Genomic DNA, 15945 nt, shown 5'->3' on the forward strand with positions numbered 1-15945 from the left:
AAGATATGTCACTGCATCTGGTTATTTTGGGAAACCATTCTTCAGCTACCAAGAAGACAAAAGGGGAGAGATGAAAAGAAAAAAAATTGAAAAATTAGAGACAGGGAGAAAGATCAAGATGGAGATTGAAAAGATAGACAAGTATAAAAAGATGTAAAGAGAAATAGAAAAACAAAGAGAGAAACTTCGGAAATTATATCTGTCTTGAGTCTAGTTTCTGCCATGTTTGAGTTACCTGATTAAGGCTGAACAGAATCATGATGATTAAAATTGGTAAGTAGATTATTAGAATGTCAATGTTAATTTACAAATAAGTAACTGATTTTAATTTCAAATATATGTTAAAAATCTTCACATTTGAAAATTGGTTGTGTAGTTTTGAGTACTTTTCCTGATTTCATTGGCTTTTTACTTTTCTTCTTTGAGATACACATATGAATGATGCTGCCATCTAAAATTGGAATTGTTAGGTCCTCCAAATAGAAATGTCACCAATATAGAAACATCTGTCTTTCCGTGTGCCCTTAGTTAAAATAGTAAAAGACTTTAAGCATAGTGTGCTGAATAGAGCCCTGGATTTGGAATCAGAAGAGATGAATTCAAATTAGTACAGTACAGTACAGTACAAGTTAGATTTCCTAGACTCAGTTGCAAATTAACATAGGAAGATAAAAAGAATTATTTTGACTCCTACTTCTTTAGTCTTTTACTTACTATCTGTGTAAACTTGGTCAACTTGCTTAACATTTCTGTAATTCAATCTCTCCATTTCTACAATAAGGAGGATTGGTCAAGATAAACTAAGATCTCTTTGAATTCTAAATCCAAAACTCTTAGAATTCTAAATCTTAAATTGTTATCACAAAATGATTCATTTAGTGGATATATTGGTCTCATTTTGGTGGTAGAGGAATTAATTTTTTAAATAAATACAATTTTAAAGTTAGCAAAGATCTTAAACGTCATCTGACTTAATATCCTACTCAGTGCAAGGATTCTTTCTACAACATCTCTATGGTCATTCAGCCTTTGCTTGAACATTTGTAGACTATATAATCTTCTGACTTCAGGAAGCAGCCTGTTACATTGTTGGATAGCTCTAGCTATTAGAAAGTTTTTCCACACCAAAATTCAAAATATGACACCCAATAACTTTCTCCCTCTTAGAGTAAAATAGGCCTATACTCTCTTTTTCCTCTCTCTTTTACTGTTGACTTGTGTTGTTTGTTTGTTTTTTAATCAGCATTAGTTCTCTATACAAAACCACTACTGAATCCTTGTATTAAACAAGCAAACAAAAACAATTAACAACATTGGACAGAAAATCTCTGACAACATCTGGTATTAGTGATACCCAGAAATACCTACCTCTCTACCAAAAAGAGGGATTTGAATTATATTCTGTTTTTCAGAATTGATATTTATACCCTCTTTCAAAAACCCTTACCTTCTATCCTACAATCTATATAATTCAATTGCAGTTCAATAAGAATACATATGGTAAATATCTAACATGTATAAGTGCATATATTAAATGCCTACTATATATAAGTAGGTATGAGGTGGCACAATGGATAGAACAGCAGTCTCGAGTCAGAAAACTAAAGTTCAAATCTGGCCTGTTACTTTTTGTGTCATGGGAAAATCACTTAAACCCTTAGCCTCAGTTTCCTCATCTGTAAAATGAGATGGAGAAGGAAATGACAAACCACTCCAATATCTTTGATGAGAAAATCCTAAATGGTATCAAAAAGAGTCAGATACAACTGAAAGGAATGAATAACAACAAAAATATACAAGTCACTGTGCTAGATTTTAGAGATTCAAAGATAAAAATGAAACAATCCTGGTCCTAGAATAGCTTAAATTCTACTGGACACTTGCATAAGAGTGTTTGAAATATTTAAAATATTTAAAAATATTTATCATTTTGCTCTTAGTCTTTTATTCTTTAGACAAGGATCTCCAGTTTCTTCAAATCATCCCACTCACTGTTCAAGTTGCCTCCCTCTCCAAATCTATATTGTCGGTGTCCTTCTTGGCATATAATACTGTAGATAAAGAAGGATCTGGTTGGAATTTTGGGAGGGGGGTTGTAGTAATCTACATGTAAATTCAAGCTATCCTGATTTATAAGTAATGGGGAAATCTGTCTCATTTACCTATTTATATTTGCTCATTTGCATGTTGGTGAAGAGGAAGTTAATTATCTAACCAGGAATACCAATGCTGCGTCTATTTCCCAAGAAAGTCATGAGAAAAGGAAAAGAACCTATATGGTCCAAAATATTTATACTAGCTCTCTTTGTGGTGGCAAAGAACTGGAAATAGAGGGGATGGCCATCAACTGGAGAATGGTTGAACAAACTGTGGTACATGATTGTGATAGAATACTATTGTGTCATAAGAAATAATGGGCATGCTGATTTTAATAAAACTTGGAAAGAACTACATGGGATAATAAACAGTAAAACAAGTAAAACCAAGAGAACATCATACACCAGCTAAAGATTTAATTCTTGAAGAATGCATTATAAATGTTACCTCCAGAGAGTAAACTAAAAGGTGGAACCTTAAAAATATTGTATGAACACTTTTGTCTCCTGGATGATACTTACTGTGATGCATAGAAGAAGAGAGGAGCTGGGACAATAGTGGATAAATTTGAGTAATAATAAAAATAAATAAATAAAAGTTGGCTATATAAGTATTGAAGTAATATGAATGGAGCACCATAAACTCATTATATAATAGAATTTTATGATTGAAAAGAAAGACCATGTAAGGTGGCATAAATGGATATTTTGGATTTGGAATAAAAAACACCTAGGTTCAAATCCTGCCTCAGATATTAAATCTATGATCTTGGAGATGTCACTTGCTGTGTTTCCTCAGTTTCCTCATCTATAAAATGAAGATAATAATAGCTTTTGCTTCAAAGAGTTGTTGTAAGGTAACATGTGAAAATTCATTTGCAAACTTTAAACACTATATTAATGTCCATTATTTTTAATGTCATTATTATTATTTTCAGAATTATGATTACAAAACAATAAACTCAATCCTGAGAGTCCATGTGAGAACTTCGGGTATATTATGGAGAGAAGATAACATTCCCATTAGAGACCATGAGGAGAATGAAAGTAAGCTTCTAGCTTAAGGAAGTCTCTAATAAAAGTACTGAATAGCATAAGGTTACAACTGTAGCAAACAATTTGAGTTAACATAAAATCATTAATTAAAACTCTGGCTATAGTTGTTCAATCAGTACAAATCTATCTAGGAGAGTTATCATCTAGACATTTCTCTATTTTTATCCTCAAAAGACATGAGGAAAAATTTTGTCTAATGCCTTTCTAGAGTCAAGAAACATGTAAATGGAATTATCTTGACTGCTTATCTTTGAGATTCGTTTAAAAAAAAGGAAGGAAGGAAGGAAGGAAGGAAGGAAGGAAGGAAGGAAGGAAGGAAGGAAGGAAGGAAGGAAGGAAGGAAGGAAGAAGGAAGAAAATTGACATGAATCTTTCCTAGTGAAGATATGATTGCTAGTAATGATTATCATATTCTTTTCTAAGTGCCCACTGCCCATCTGTTAAATAAAAGTCTAGAATTGTGCCAATTATCAACATCAAACTTACCATTTTGCGGTTTCAGAAATCTACTCTTTTTTTTTCCTTTTTGAAACCTGGTTTAACATTTGTCCATTTCTCTTTTTTTGGGGGGGGGGGGGGAATACATACCTAATTCTCCATAATTCTTAAAAGATGATGGCTTGAAAAAATAAAAACAAAACCTAATACTCCAAAAGAGAATGACATGCTTTGATGACTTCATCAAAGGTCTCCAACTGGAGAACAAATAACACTTGTCAGAGTTGTTATAGAATTGCAAATTACTATCCCAAAACAACTCTTTGGAAATAGAAAATATGAGTATTTTTTAATGAATCCAACAATGTATAATGCGCACAAGGCATTCTGACCTTTTATAATCTAATTATGAAGATTAGACTTGAACTTTTGAAAAGTTCACTAAAAGTATGAGACAAAAATAAATAGGGATAAAAAGGAATACACCTTCTTCTCAGCACCACATGGCACATTCACAAAAATTGACCATACATTAGGTCACAGAAACATAGCACACAAATGCAGAAAAGCAGAAATAATAAATGCAGCCTTCTCAGATCACAAGGCAATAAAAATAATGATCAGTAAAGGTACATGGAAAACCAAATCAAAAACTAATTGGAAATTAAACAATATGATACTCCAAAATCGTTTAGTTAGAGAAGAAATCATAGAAACAATTAATAATTTTATCGAGGAAAATGACAATGGCGAGACATCCTTTCAAACCTTTTGGGATGCAGCCAAAGCGGTAATCAGAGGTAAATTCATATCCCTGAGTGCATATATCAACAAACTAGGGAGAGCAGAGATCAATCAATTGGAAATGCAAATAAAAAAACTCGAAAGCGATCAAATTAAAAACCCCCAGCAGAAAACCAAACTAGAAATCCTAAAAATTAAGGGAGAAATTAATAAAATTGAAAGTGATAGAACTATTGATTTAATAAATAAGACAAAAAGCTGGTACTTTGAAAAAACAAACAAAATAGACAAAGTACTGGTCAATCTAATTAAAAAAAGGAAGGAAGAAAAGCAAATTAACAGCATCAAAGATGAAAAGGGGGACAGTACCTCCGATGAAGAGGAAATTAAGGCAATCATTAGAAATTACTTTGCCCAATTATATGGCAATAAATACACCAATTTAGGTGATATGGATGAATATATACAAAAATACAAACTGCCTAGACTAACAGAAGAGGAAATAGAATTCTTAAATGATCCCATATCAGAAAATGAAATCCAACAAGCCATCAAAGAACTTCCTAAGGAAAAATACCAAGGGCCTGATTCACCAGTGAATTCTATCAAACATTCAGAGAACAGTTAATCCCAATACTATACAAACTATTTGACATAATAAGCAAAGAGGGAGTTCTACCAAATTCCTTTTATGACACAAACATGGTACTGATTCCAAAACCAGGCAGGTCAAAAACAGAGAAAGAAAACTATAGACCAATCTCCCTAATGAATATAGATGCAAAAATCTTAAATAGGATACTAGCAAAAAGACTCCAGCAAGTGATCAGAAGGGTCATCCACCATGATCAAGTAGGATTTATACCAGGGATGCAGGGCTGGTTCAATATTAGGAAAACCATCCACATAATTGACCACATCAACAAACAAACCAACAAGAATCACATGATTATCTCAATAGACGCAGAAAAAGCATTTGATAAAATACAACACCCATTCCTAATAAAAACACTAGAAAGCATAGGAATAGAAAGGTCATTCCTAAAAATAATAAACAGTATATATCTAAAACCATCAGCTAATATCATCTGCAATGGGGATAAACTAGATGCATTCCCAATAAGATCAGGAGTGAAACAAGGATGCCCATTATCACCTCTTCTATTTTACATTGTACTAGAAACACTAGCAGTAGCAATTAGAGAAGAAAAAGAAATTGAAGGCATCAAAATAGGCAAGGAGGAGACTAAGCTATCACTCTTTGCAGATGACATAATGGTCTACTTTAAAAATCCTAGAAATTCAACCAAAAAGCTAATTGAAATAATCAACAACTTTAGCAAAGTTGTACGATACAAAATAAACCTGCATAAGTCTTCAGCATTTCTATACATCTCCAACATAGTTCAGCAGCAAAAACTAGAAAGAGAAATCCCATTCAAAATCACCTTAGACAAAATAAAATACCTAGAAATCTATATCCTGAGACAAACACAGGAACTATATGAACACAACTACAAAACACTCTCCACACAACTAAAACTAGACTTGAACAATTGGAAAAACATTAACTGCTCATGGATAGGACGAGCCAATATAATAAAAATGACCGTCCTACCCAAACTTATTTATCTATTTAGTGTCATACCCATTGAACTCCCAAAATATTTCTTTACTGATTTAGAAAAAAAACATAACAAAATTCATCTGGAATAACAAAAGATCAAGGATATCCAGGGAAATAATGAAAAAAAAAAACACATGTGATGGGGGCCTTGCAGTCCCAGACCTTAAACTATATTACAAAGCAGCAGTCATCAAAACAATTTGGTACTGGCTAAGAAACAGAAAGGAAGATCAGTGGAATAGACTGGGGGAAAGCGACCTCAGCAAGACAGTATACGATAAACCCAAAGATCCCAGCTTTGGGGACAAAAATCCACTATTCGATAAAAACTGCTGGGTAAATTGGAAGACAGTATGGGAGAGATTAGGAATAGATCAACACCTCACACCCTACACCAAGATAAATTCAAAATGGGTGAATGACTTAAACATAAAGAAGGAAACCATAAGTAAATTGGGTAAACACAGAATAGTATACATGTCAGACCTTTGGGAGGGGAAAGGCTTTAAAACCAAGCAAGACATAGAAAGAATCACAAAATGTAAAATAAATAATTTTGACTACATCAAATTAAAAAGCTTTTGTACGAACAAAACCAATGTAACTAAAATCAGAAGGGAGACAATAAATTGGGAAAAAATCTTCATAGAAACTTCTGACAAAGGTTTAATTACTCAAATTTATAAAGAGCTAAATCAATTGTACAAAAAATCAAGCCATTCTCCAATTGATAAATGGGCAAGGGACATGGATAGGCAGTTCTCAGATAAAGAAATCAAAACCATTAATAAGCACATGAAAAGGTGTTCTAAATCTCTTATAATCAGAGAGATGCAAATCAAAACAACTCTGAGGTATCACCTCACACCTAGCAGATTGGCTAACATGACAGCAAAGGAAAGTAATGAATGCTGGAGGGGATGCGGCAAAGTAGGGACATTAATTCATTGCTGGTGGAGTTGTGAACTGATCCAACCATTCTGGAGGGCAATTTGGAACTTTGCTCAAAGGGCAAAAAAAGAATGTCTACCCTTTGATCCAGCCAAAGCACTGCTGGGTCTGTACCCCAAAGAGATAATGGACAAAAAGACTTGTACAAAAATATTCATAGCTGCGCTCTTTGTGGTGGCCAAAAACTGGAAAACGAGGGGATGCCCATCAATTGGGGAATGGCTGAGCAAATTGTGGTATATGTTGGTGATGGAATACTATTGTGCAAAAAGGAATAATAAAGTGGAGGAATTCCATGGAGACTGGAACAACCTCTAGGAAGTGATGCAGAGCAAGAGGAGCAGAACCAGGAGAACATTGTACACAGAGACTGATACACTGTGGTATAACCGAATGTAATGGACTTCTCCATTGGTGGTGGTGTAATGTCCCTGAACAATCTGCAGGGATCTAGGAGAAAAAACACTATTCATAAGCAAAGGATAAACTATGGGAGCAGAAACACCAAGGAAAAGCAACTGCCTGACTACAGCGGTTGAGGGGACATGACAGAGGAGAGACTCTAAACGAAACTCTAATGCAAATATTGTCAACATGGAAACGGGTTCGAATCAAGAACACATGTGACACCCAGTGGAATCACGCATCGGCTATGGGGGGTAGAGGGGAGGAAAAGAAAATGATCTTTGTCTTTAATGAATAATGCTTGGAAATGATCAAATAAAATATTATTTATAAAAAAAAAGTATGAGACAGTATGACCCTGGAGGATTCACTTTACTTTTTATGGCCTCAAGCAACTCTCTAAGATTATAAATAGCAGATCTGCTTTGAGCTCCCTACATTGATGAAATCACAAGTTTGGTTTAATAACAAGTACCAAACTCCTGACATAGATAATCAGCTTTTCTCTTTATCTATCTACATATAGACACAATTTATCTTTTGCATTCCTGTTATTGTATATTCCCTTTGAAGAGTTTTTAAGCATAAAGTAAATGATTATGAGAAAGCAAAATTGTTGCTCTTATTATCATTGTGGAATATATCTTTGTTTTGTAGGTTAACAAATGTAATAATGTACCAGAGTTTGCATAATAGTAAACTATATATTCCTTTAGCAACAGACTTTTTTACACAGTGATTAAGAAATTTCAGAGAAAACAAACTTAGGCTTTATTTTTAGCATTTAGTTCTGTTTCTCCCTCCTCAGAATCTTTTGTCTATGTTCCTCTCTGTAGCCATGACCCTAATATCGGACCTCCTCACCTCTCAGCTGGAATTTTGCAATGGCCTCCTAATTGGTCTCTGTATTTCAAGCCTCTCTCTATTCCAATCTATTTTCCAATACAATTGTCAAAGTGATTTCCTTTAAGCACAGATTTTACCAGGTCACTCTTTTACTCTGGTTCCCAATTTTTTTTTCTATATAAAATATGAACATCTTGTTTTTAATGCCCTTTACAACCTGATTCCAGCCTATCTTTCTAATATCATTATATATTTACTCCCCTTCCCTCGCTCTTGTGAGTAGCCTTGTCTCTGATAGAGACACACACACACACACACACACACACACACTTTCTCTCCTGCTTCAGGGCCCCTGCACAGGATACCCAACTAGCCTGTCTAATATAAAGAATTATCACCAGATTCCAGGAAACTCATGATGAAAAAAGGTTATCTACTGCCATAGAGAGAATCAATGGAGTCTGAATACAGATGGAAGCATATCATACTTCACTTTATTTCCTTCATGCATTTTTCTCTAGTATAAGCAATATGTGTCTTCTTTCATGACATGACAAACATGGAAATATGTATTGTATGATAACATGTATGACCTATTCCATGTTACCTACGATGTTGGGGAAGAGGGTAGTAGGGAAGAGAGGAAGAGAACATGGATTGCAAAATGTTAGGAAAAAATACTAAAATTATATCTACGTGTAATCTGGAAAAATATATAAACTTTTTAAAACTTAAGAAAAAAAAAAGAAATGGCACTAGGTTCACAGCAATTAGGATACTATACCAACTCCCTCTCCCTAAAAGATCCATCTACTCTAGACATTGAAAGAAGCCCTGGATTAAGGTCAGTCCTTGAGATGTTAGTCTTTACAGGTCCTTTCTCTCTCACTCTTTGACTTGTTAAACTTCCACATCAGCACTCAAGGACAAATTACTTGAGGTTTACTTTATCAATGTGTAAGGTTTTCCCAAAAAGGTCCTCAGTGAACAATACGAATCAGGCATGGAATAAGCATTTATTTTCTACACACAAAAAAGAGAATGATAATCATAGAACACTCACAAACCTACTTTTTAAAAAAACCCACCTTAAAACAGAATTCAGCAACTTAACTTATGACTATTGTTAACATGTTAGAATGTTGACATAGATCTCATCAGAAAAAAAAGCAATTTGTGGCACTGTAGATTAGACATTTGACATTTCATTTAGATTGCACTATCCAAACAAATCTCAGTGTATCTGCTTGTAAAATGTCCAAGTTTGGCCCATTTGTCAATGGCTGTCTTCTCCAATGCAAGAACTTCCCTTACCACCAGCTAGATCTATTCATTAGGCCCAGGATTTCTGAATCTCTTGAACTTATGAGCCTAGATACATTCACCTTAAGGCATTAATGCTAAATCATCTACTGAGGAAAAAAAAAACACAAAGCAGCAAAGGCTGTCAGGGGTTCTGGGACAAGCTTATCTAGTTGAGTCTGTGTTTCATGAGGAACAGTGAAGAGATGGGATGAGATTGGGGGGGGGGAAGAGCACAGCCCAGATCCCTCATGGGGCTTCTAGAAACAGAGTGCATTTATTCAATTGTTTCAGTGGTATCCTACTCTTTATAACCTCGTTTGAGGTTTTCTTGGCAAAGATACTGGGGTGATTTTGCCCTTTCTTTCTCCAGCTCATTTTACCAATGAAGAAGTGAGGCAAATGGGGTTAAGTGATTTGCCCAGGGTCACACAACTAGCAAGTGTCTCAGGCCAGATTTGAACTCAGAAATATGGGTCTTCTTCACTCCAGACCTGGCAGTCTATCCACTGCACCACTTAGCTACTTGCCTCAGAAAAGAGTAAAGCCATCCATCTCTTCTTTTAATTGACACTCTAAGTGTATGCACTGACACCGTCACAGGGTTAGGGAGGACCAAGACAACATATAAAGTTTGCTGTATCATAAAAATTATCAATTTCCCTTAGCACCACATAGCTGGAAGCAGACCTCGCATAATGGACATAACCAGGAAGGGCAATTCTGAGAATGCTTCATGAGATGATCCTCCTTATACATGAATGCACTGCCTCCCCATCTTTAACTTATAGATTCTTTAATTTCCTTTACAACTTAGTCTACAAATACTATCTTCTACTCAACCCCCCCACAAGTGCTAGTGTCTTCCTTCTCTAACTTCCTTGCATTTAACAACCTTGTATTTTGTTTTTATTCTGTATATATCTTATTATTCTTTATATGATTATATATGTAAATGTCATCTCCCTCAATAGAATATAAGTCCCTTGACAGATAAATCTGTAAGGTTTTTGTTTCTTTTTCTCCAGTACCTAGCAAAATGCCTGGAATGCACTTAACTGATATTTGCTGATTGACCGATTAGTAATGTGAACATTTTCACATTTAATTGTGAATATTTCAATTTAGTCAAAAGGATAGATTCAAACTAAAAATCTAAAAAAGAGCAAGACTTTTTGTGTATAGTTACTTTAATGATGTTAAAACATATATTCATTCCTGCAGATAACTGACATCAGTCTGAACAATATTTTTGGAAATGTTTCTTAGGAAACTTTAATTACCACCAATGTATAAAAATAAATAACAGAATTTTTGTCCAGGTGGCATGGCCTCTTCTTCATAAAACAGAATTCTTAAGCTCTAAAATCTGCCTCACAAGTTAATCCTTATGGAGGGGGGAGATGGCAATCTGTTTACAATTCTGTTTCTCCAAAGCCTAAGTCGATTTTTAATTTGAATTGAGTCCCAAAGGGCACTGTTCCTAACAAATGAGGTGAACAACATTTTCCTCTCCTTGCTTTTGTGTAGAGAGGGAGGAGGATATACCCAGCTGAATCTGGGTGCAACAGCAGTGCAGCAATAAGTAACATATTGAATATGGCCCACATTTTGTTTGGAAATTTGAAAGGCTTGGTAATAAACTTCTACATCATTATTTAAATCTGGATATTTTGTAGTGGTCCATGAGCATCACTTGTATTTCACAAGAAATATAAAAATTTAAGTAAATTATTCAGCTCTCATGAGGGAAATCCTACAACATAAAATAATAATCCAAAATAGATGCAGAATATATGACAACTATGTTCCCTTTAAAATTTCCTTAATACTTTTGATATCCCACTATACTCAGATGGGAGTAGGGATGAGATATTAGAATGTTATAAGCACATAATTACAAATTTCCTTTCCCCTGGACATTTCATCTTTTGAACACTTACTTGGTCAAAATAAGGTGGGAGTAATTTTCCTGAAGAATAATCTAATAATTACACTAATTAAGGATTTTGAGCCCTGTTTCAGTTATAACCAATAATCACCAATGACAAAAGTTATCTTCTCTTGCATGACAAAGTGTAATCCCTTGCTCATTGCTATTCTATATCCAATTATTGTGTTTTCCTACTTTATCAATTATATTAGTATAGTGTTTTTCAGAAGCAGACAAGGAAAGGAGTCTGGTGGACAGTCTTTATTAGAAGTAATTCCCTTCCATTCCAAAACAGTCACTGGAGGCTGTCTGATACCTTAGTAAAAACCCTAGTCCAGAAAATCTGAATTCAAATTTGACTCATAAGCTTTTTGTTGTATGACCTTCAGTAAATCACTTCATAGGCCCCAGCTTCCTCAACTGTAAAATTAAGAAGTAGGACTAGATGGCCTCTGAGGATGCCTACTCAGAAGTAATGGTGTATTTTGGTTTTATAGCCTTTGTTTTATTGAGTTGTATCATTCCACAGTTATTTGTCCTATTCCAAGAATAAAACACATATTGTTTCCCAATTTCCAACCATTTCTAACTTCCCTGGTTTCTATCTATGCATAACTTTTATGCAAAAGATGGCTAAGAAACTCCATCCTTCGAGAACTAGAACATCATATTAAAGAGGTCCTCACCTCAACTAACTAATTTACTTCTTGTTTAAAGAAGTGGGACAAGGAGGCGGACTTGGCAGGTGTAACAGAGCCCTCTCCTAGATCCTGGCTTCCTTTCCTTTCCTTATTTTCTCCTTACTCCCTTCCCCAGTGGACAGTTCATGTTTCACCACCTGCTCCAGAGACCAACCAATAAACAGTACACCATCATCATTTCCCAATTCAACCCTTCTACCACTATCAGGTTCCCTTGTATTGAAAAGCTACATTTCCAAAAAAATGTGCAATTCTCGTCCCACCCCAGCCCTTTCTCTCACGATAACACTGAATTCATAATGGTCTGCATCAGTATAACATCCATATTGAGCACACAACTCACAGCACCACCTACCCCAGCCTCTAGAAACGCAGCTCTGGTTCATACCCTGCTGCTCCCTACAACGCCTGTTTTCCAACCAAGTGGCAGCACCTGATTCACAGGTCCGACTGAGCAAGATCAATGCTTTGGGAAGTTGTCTGATGCCTAGGTATCATAGCAAAGAGGAACTTGTCTCAAGGGAGTGAGTCAAATATGCTGGGTCTGGTCCTGGCTGCTCTGGAACCAGCTCCACTTATTGCTTACTCAAAAACCACAAATCCCTTTCCAAGGTGCGCACTCCACTTGTGCATTCGAAGTTTTAATAACATCTCAACAGAACGAAGGCACAGTGCCCCGCAGGAAAAGAAAATAAGTTCATGGTGGGGACTTCTACTCCCAAGACCATTGGAAACCCTCCCTTTCTAATAGATCAGAGAAAAACTAAAACGCGTTAGGAATTAGAGGAGTCTTAAGAAGGAAGAAAAAAGAAGAAACAGCAGGTGGTGAAGAAGAGTAATGACCGCATCCTTCTTCTGAACCAACCCCAACAACTGTAAAGGAGCTGAGGGCCTCCGTCCGCTCCGCTTTGTTGTTCTAGCCCTTGTTGCTAGCGCCCACGCTACGTGGAAACACGCCCTAAAAAATTATCTCTACAAGCTAAACGAGAAGCCCCCTACCCCTAGGGAAAAGAGAAGAAACTTGAGCCGGCGGCGCAAGCTAAAGCTGTTTCTAAGGCAATGAGCCTAGGAGGCCAATTATATTTTTTTTCCCCAAAAGAAGATAAAAATATTTTGTTTTTATTTGTTACGTTTACTTACATTTATACAATTATTTCTTATTAGTCTAGTAATATCTCCAAATTCTCGTCGCAATAAAAGAAGTGGAGGAAAAGGAGTTTGAGGTGGAAGAAGGCAGAGGTGGGATAGTGGGGTTGGAGAGGTAGCAATAAGAATCTACGCAGATTTGTAGAGGATCTAAGCACCTCGCCTTTACCTGTGGATGCAGTCTCCATGGCAACGGGAGGGTGTTTCTCCTCTTGGTGATCTTTGCCTGAGCTCAATTCTTGCTGCTCCCCTTCACCAACGCCTTCTCCCCCGCTCTGGCAAGTCTCTCCTGCCGGGTATTGATGTTGAGGCAGCGACGGTGGCCGGTGAAACCCTTTCATCGTCACTGTTTTCTCCTCCTCCTCCTTCTCCTCCTCCTCCCTCCCATCCCCTAACCACTGTGACCCAGAGCCAGCCAGAAGCAGCAGCTCGTCTTTTTGATCCGGAGGCACAGACATGGCTCTGCTGGACTCCAGTCTTTCACTTCTCTCTTATAGGAAGAGGAGGCTACTCTGGCTAGAGGTTGTGGCGGGCTGGGTTATTCTCTGATGCTGCTTGTATAAGGGACTTTGGGAGGCTGCAGTATCACACAGCCGATGCTGCTGCCGCCACGCTGCTCCTCCTCCTTCCTCCCTCTCCTCCCCCTTCTCTTTTTCCTCTCGTCCTGCTGCTGTTACCGCTACTGCTCCTCCTCCTGCCGCGGTTGCTGACTCGCTACTACAGAACCTATTATTACGCAGGTGAAAATGGATTTTGCTTCCTTAAAATGCTTCAAAGCTCACGTCAGCCTTGGGCTCTAGCAGGCCAGATTAGGGAGAGACTGAGTGATCTACTTAAATCTTTTTTTTCCTCATTTGGGGAAAGGATGAAATGTGACTATGAAGAAAAAATATCCCCAGCCCCACATTATCCCTGAGGTACTTTAGGCTACTGAAACATGAATGATGTCTTGGGACCAAGAACACAAATAAGAGACGTAGAGACCCTGAGGCCGGCCTGTATTAGTTGCTAAGGTGGAACCTTATAGACAGTGTAAAAGTAGAATGCTGGTATATTAGCTTTCAGATTGCAGACAGAGGAACCAGTATATCCCAGGATTACTTTATGGATATGTTCCATTGTTTACAATTCAGGTCTGATCAAGTGAAGCAGTCAAGTAGGTTGAAGAATGTTGGTTCCTTATTCTTACCCTAACCCCTTCAACAAGTATTAACTCTTTCTGGACTTTGTGCTAAGTACTAAGGATACCAAAACAACAACAAAAATTAATGGCCCCATGTTCCTTTTCTTAAAAGTCCTTTTATTCTCAGGGGAAGAATTATTCTCAATATCTTTATTGTTATTATTCTATAACAATTCTGTACTTAGAGCTCATTCATGTACCCCATATATAATATAAACTTGGAGATGGTAAGATAGAAAGGGAGAAATTGATGATAACTTAAAAAACTATTAAGATATGCCCACAACACAAAAAGTTAGTAACAATTGATATAAAGCAGAGTACACTTTTTTCAAGGTGATAGTTTAAAACGCTTAGTCTTGCCTAGATTTGATCCATGATCATGTCTCCTAAGTAAAACTAAACATGATTTCCAAATTAGAAAGCAACTTGAACCAATCATTAATTAGATAGATGATATCAAACCATATGGTTCCACCCTTCTCTGCCATAATTAAAGTACTCCATCTTATGGAATGTTTTCTAAATGATATTAAAGTATCATTAAAACTCTATGAGTAGAACTTCCGGGTAATCATGGCTGCAATCTAGACGCGCCACGTTTCCTCTCCCCAGCACCGAACGAAATAGACTACATCAAAGGAGCATAAAATCACCTTTGGAGGAACAGAAGGACTCCCCAGTACCCCACAGAGGCAAAGGTACGTGGGGCTTGAACATTTCCACACTAAAATAAGAAGGAAAAGCTTGCACAGAAAAGTGAACTGAGCCGCCCTTCCCCCACCCCACCTCCCCCACTAAACCAGAGTGAGCTACCTGAGCTCTCACCGGGACAGCGAGTGAGTGGGGAGCGTCTCTGTCTGGGGGGGCACTCCAGGGTCCTTAGGATCTGGGGACTGCCAGGGAAAAAACGTCTCAGGGCGCTTTCACTGGAGAAGCCAGCGGACTTCGGGCGGGCTGCGCTGAACAAGGCGCACGGATTATCTGGGCGGAGCTGAATACCTGGGCTCGGAGGCTGGGAAGAACTAGTCTGAAGCAACCTAAATTCACAGAAAAACCACTCTTATAACCCAGACCCCAGACCAAAAAGGAAAGGGAAATAAAACCACCAAAGGGATGGCTCACATGGCCCAAAATCAAGCCTCCAGGAAGAAAGGGAAAAAAGTGACTATTGAAAACTTTTATGGTGGAAGTACCCAAGGGAAAGAGGAGAATGAAGAGGAAATCCAAAAAAATTCAGAACACGCCTCCCAAAATGGAAACTATCAACAAGCTCTGGAAGATCTCAAACTGGAACTTATCCAAAAGATGGAAACCTTCTGGAAAGAAAAATGGGAGAAAGAGATCAGCTGTCTGACAGATAAGACTGCTCAATTGGAAAAAGAACTCGAAGCAGCCAATACAAGGGCAGACAAGGCTGAAAAGCAAATCCAGTCCCTAATGACCAGATTTAAGGACCTCGAAGAAAGTGAGATGATAAAACAGCAAGAATCAATAAAGCAAACCCAAACAATTAA

The 15945-nt window shown here is 37.0% G+C and overlaps 1 protein-coding gene and 1 long non-coding RNA gene across 2 annotated transcripts in view; both read right to left on the minus strand.

Annotated features, from left to right (window-relative positions):
* LOC103092157 (uncharacterized) overlaps positions 1–13408 on the minus strand; it is a 32691-nt gene extending 19283 nt beyond the window's left edge. Inside the window, exon 1 of the long non-coding RNA XR_001626225.2 lies at positions 13240–13408. This is a non-coding gene — a long non-coding RNA (uncharacterized LOC103092157). The remainder of the gene's footprint in view (positions 1–13239) is intronic.
* Positions 1–14120, minus strand: part of RTN1 (reticulon 1) — a 285745-nt gene extending 271625 nt beyond the window's left edge. Inside the window, exon 1 of the mRNA XM_001377156.5 lies at positions 13415–14120. Coding sequence (XP_001377193.1) covers positions 13415–13703 — 289 coding nt within the window. The 5' untranslated portion in view covers positions 13704–14120. The remainder of the gene's footprint in view (positions 1–13414) is intronic.
* Positions 14121–15945: the final 1825 nt, after the last annotated feature.

Source organism: Monodelphis domestica, chromosome 1 (genome assembly GCF_027887165.1).
Source record: "Monodelphis domestica isolate mMonDom1 chromosome 1, mMonDom1.pri, whole genome shotgun sequence".
NCBI classification, from domain to species: Eukaryota; Metazoa; Chordata; class Mammalia; order Didelphimorphia; family Didelphidae; genus Monodelphis; species Monodelphis domestica.